The 4426-nt window shown below is 48.8% G+C and overlaps 1 protein-coding gene across 1 annotated transcript; it reads left to right on the top strand.

The window, feature by feature from the left end:
• Positions 1-941: 941 nt before the first annotated feature.
• Positions 942-2423, top strand: LOC120637329 (Krueppel-like factor 16). Its single transcript, XM_039909123.1, has 2 exons — positions 942-1213; positions 1427-2423. Exons 1-2 carry the CDS (start codon positions 1145-1147, stop codon positions 2300-2302), a joined length of 945 nt encoding a protein of 314 aa, XP_039765057.1. The 5' UTR covers positions 942-1144; the 3' UTR covers positions 2303-2423.
• Positions 2424-4426: the final 2003 nt, after the last annotated feature.

Genomic DNA, 4426 nt, shown 5'->3' with positions numbered 1-4426 from the left:
TTGTGTAAAAAGCCGTAAGTGTGAAGCCTTTATAAGAATGAGATTCAAAATGTTAGAATAATCCAAATATAAGACTTCAACGCAATTGAAGCTACTGAAAAAATATTTAATCTTATTATTAGGGCATTCAAATCTCTGTGACCAAAAATTCTCAAGCTTAAATAATTTTTTTTTGTTAATTATTTTATAAAAAATTAAATTTGTTTTTAGCTAGTCTATCAAATTACTGTAAAGTGGGCACTTCAATGTATTTTATCATTTACTTACTCGTAAGTTATCAGAACCTCCGACCCAGTGATAAGATAAGGCCGTGGGAATAACAGCTCTTTATATACCTTATGCACCTTATGTGTACACAATTAAACAGGTTTTGGTGCTTTCTATGTATTTGCCTGTGATAATTTTAAAGCCCGTAATGTTTAATTAAGCGCGCCACGAGCTTTGTAAACAATTCATTGATTCGACGCGGTCTGTACAACAAAACTGTGAGAAACACACGTGTATCTGATTACATTACTACGATAACATAATATTATGTTCGCTATCTAGAATATTCATAATACCTACCCAGCCCGGATAAGATAGCATGCGTTATTCCACCGAAAGCTCTAAAGTACTTAAGGTTTATTAATTTCTGTAAGCGGTAAGACGAGGTGTGATGTTTTTTTTTTTTGGTGGGCGATTTCTCTAGACGCCGCGCAGGTCGTTGACTCTCGAAATTGCAGCGGAGCCAGTGCAGAAGTGTCGAGTGACGGCGCGCGGGAAGCGAGCGCGAACGGCGCGACCTTGCGCGCCCGCGCCCCTCGCACACGTCACGCGGGGGCGCGCCGGTGACGTCACGCCGCGACCTCGCCGCCGTCACTCGGCGTGCACGTGAATGCCACGCGCCGGCACGCGCCCGCTGCGTGATCAGCGCGCCGCCATTGGCCCGCCGAGCCGCGCCGTCCGCCGCCATTGGCCACCCTCCCGCCCGCTGGCCGCGCGCTCCGGTGCCTCGTCCCGAGAGCGCTCGCGGTGCGGTTTATTCGTCTGCCACCCGCCGGCGAAACCACACGGCTCGCTCGACAGTACCGCGGACGAACCCCCGCAAGTTTTGTGAATTAAAAAAGAAAGTTTCTCATCGTTGAATGATAATATAGCCAAAATGTCCACCATACTCGATGTTTGCGGACCTCTCTCCCCGCCCTCAACGCCGCCGTTGATGGACGTTAAAGTGAGTGTTGTTGTTATTTTCCAAAATGCTAAAAAAAAATAATGCAAAAGTTAGAAAAAAAAAATTATGTCCCAATTTCGAGAATAGCCCGTACCCAGTACCCGCCTTGTGCAATCGAAAGTCTGACAAGAGCGCACGAACACGCAGCGTGCGCGTGCTGCCAGCCGTGAGCCAGCGAGCGGTCTCTCACGTATTTCTGTCTTTGTCTCGCAGGTGGAGCTACCGCTGAAGAAGGCCGCAGTGAAGCGCGAGCGCGAGCGGCCGCCCGCCGGCCTGGTGACGCCGCAGCCCTCCGACTCGGAGGGCGAGGACGAGTGCGGCAAGCGCGCGCGCTGCGAGCTCCGGCTGCTGCTGAGCACGCCACCGCCTGAGCCGCGCGCCTCCGTCATCATGCGGGCACACAAGGACGGCACCTGCAGCCCCGAGCCACTGCCGCCGCCCGCACACATGAACATGCTAAAAACCCTCAAGTTCAAACTGAACCGCAGCCAGAGCTACTCATGCGCCCGAGCCAATTACATCGCCAACCAGGCGCCCAGTCCGCCCGCCAGCCCGCCTTCGCCACCGAAAATCGAAGAGGCGCGCGTTCCTTCCCCGCACTTGGAATACCTCCCGAAACAGGAGGAGGAGCAGATAGTGCCCCAGACGGCAGCCACGCCGGGCTGGGTGCCGTTGGCGCCGCGGCCGGCCGTGCTCGTGCCGGGCGCGCTGCTGCCCGCGCTGTGGCTGGTGGCGCCCGCGCCGGCCGCACGCCGACGCCTGTACGAGTGCGCGCACCCGGGCTGCGGCAAGAACTACTTCAAGTCGTCGCACCTGAAGGCGCACGCACGCACGCACACGGGCGAGCGCCCGTTCCGGTGCGCCTGGCCCGGCTGCGAGCGCCGCTTCTCGCGCTCCGACGAGCTGTCGCGCCACAAGCGCACGCACACGGGCGAGAAGAAGTTCGGCTGCCGCGTGTGCAGCCGCCGCTTCATGCGCTCCGACCACCTGGCCAAGCACGTGAAGCGGCACGCCAAGGAGCGCGCGCCCGCGCCCGCGCCGCGCCTGCTGCCCTCGCCGCCCGCGCCGCTCGCACTGAGCCCACTGTGATCAGATCTCGCGATCTCACCTAGCTTTTAGTACAACTAAGACTGTCCTATCATACTACTTTAGTTTAAGACTGTGTTATTTGGTAAGGTTCAAAGAAAGAATATAAAACACTGATATCTGACGCCCGTTGTTTGTATTTCACTGCACTAACACTGCACTCACCACTGAGAAACCTCCACGATTCAGTAGAAATCCGAGTGTTGACTAGCAGGAAGAATGGTTATAAAGAGTGCGGGCCCCGCGGCTCGGAGGCGCGGCCACGGGTCCCGTGCACGGGAGGCCGGCGGGCGACTGGCGGCGAAGCGCGCTCGCCGAGGCGGCCGCGATAACGGCGAGCATCTGTTATCACGCCGCTTTATCTTTTGCCGACGTTACGTATACTATATATAAAGAAAATGTTCATTCCCCTATCACGCCTAAGTTAATTCTGCCTAATTCCAAAGCGTGAACTGCTTTGGAACTTGATGGAATCAAAGAAAATCCGGGATTGGCTACTGAATGTCTGACATTAGGCTATAAGCTATAATAATTTGGGAAGTTTCTTAGATCTACTCAAATAGAAAAATAAAAATAAACAATTTAGGTATCTGAATTGTAAAGGTTAAGCTAAAAAATTAGATACTTTTTTATTACTAATGATATTCTACATGCTAGCACGTCAAAGAGACACAGCTGAGGCTCATCCGCGCAACACAATTATAGAGGGCAGGAAAGCTAGAACGTCGTAGAGGCATGACGGAGGCTCTCCCGACAAAGTCAAAGTAAATAATTTCTTTTGTTCAAGTAAGCCCATAGGTGGCACTATTGATGCGTACGTTACATGAGAATTACACGGAGTGAGACATATTAGTAGTCCTAAATATTCTTCGATTGTTCAACAGCTACCACATTAAGCAATCGCAATAGCTAGCGCGTTGGAGAGGCATGCTTGATTCTCGTCATTCATCGAGTACTTAAAAACTAGCACGTCGTGCTACACATTTAATGAGTGATCCATAGCTACCACATCATTGAGCCGCAGTAGAGGCATGTCCGTGCTACACAATTACCGAGAGCTGAACAATAACACGTCGTAGAGGCGCGACAGAGGCTCGTCCGTGTTACACAATTATCGAGGGCTCAACAGCTAACACGTCGTAGAGGCACGGCCCAAGTTCGCCCGTGCTAAACTTCATCGAGTAAGTTACAGCTAACACGTCGTAGAGGCACGACAGAGGCTCTTACATGCTACACAATTATCAAGGGCTCAACAGCTAACACGTCGTAGAGGCACGGCCGAGATTATTTTATGCTACACATTCAATGCGTGTCTAAAATCTGAGATACCGTATACGCGGGGACAAGACCGTCCATGCTGCACATTCAACTTTACATACATGGTTCAACAGATTTCATTAAATGCATTGGAAAAAACACTTTTTATTATATTTAAAAACTATTTTTAAGGATTTTAAAAAAAATAATAGATTCATAAACTTACCTACTTAATAACTTGACGGCAACGAAGCCGTAGGTAACTATTAGCTTGCATGAATGTTATTGGCAATCTCCGTCAAATATTACGCAGGCAGAACAGTAGGCTTTTGTAAGTAAACACAAAGATAAAAGTAAGTACATACGCTTAATTAGCAAATAAAAAGCTTATATTTTTATCATTCATGAAGTCACACGCCGATCACTTGGCCACTGTGTGACACAGATTAGTGACACTGCTTAGTCACGTGACGCCATGATAATGCAACCTGATCGTGAAACTATTCCAAAAAACACGGGTAGATTTGCCAAAAATTACACTGTATTAAATTTAGAACTAAATAATGCGCATAGGGGCTAATTAAACATTCATTAAAGGCCTTTAGATTGGACAAATACTAAAAAATATTAGAGTAGGTTACAATGCAGTAAATAATTGAAGTAAACGTAATAAAAATGCCGAAAGCAGCGAACTCAAGCGAAAAGCATTTCTCAGTTTAGCTTCTATTTCGCAGCAACGTAGCAACTAGCAAGACATTTCTCCTTCTATCTGACAATATAGTTTTGTAGTCGCAAGTTGTGGCAGTCTTAGAGTGGGTCTACAATATAACATTTATATGTTTTTTTCATTTTTTGTTTAGTTTTATAAGA

The sequence above is a fragment of the Pararge aegeria genome, chromosome 3 (genome assembly GCF_905163445.1).
Source record: "Pararge aegeria chromosome 3, ilParAegt1.1, whole genome shotgun sequence".
Taxonomy (NCBI): domain Eukaryota; kingdom Metazoa; phylum Arthropoda; class Insecta; order Lepidoptera; family Nymphalidae; genus Pararge; species Pararge aegeria.
This window is presented reverse-complemented; position numbering and strand designations above follow the sequence as displayed.

Excerpts from the sequence above, each read along its gene's own strand:
- LOC120637329 (XM_039909123.1), top strand. The coding sequence starts at position 1,145 with ATGTCCACCATACTCGATGTTTGCGGACCTCTCTCCCCGCCCTCAACG. Across the intron at positions 1,214-1,426 it reads CGCCGTTGATGGACGTTAAA|GTGGAGCTACCGCTGAAGAA; the intron begins GTGAGTGTTGTT and ends TTTGTCTCGCAG.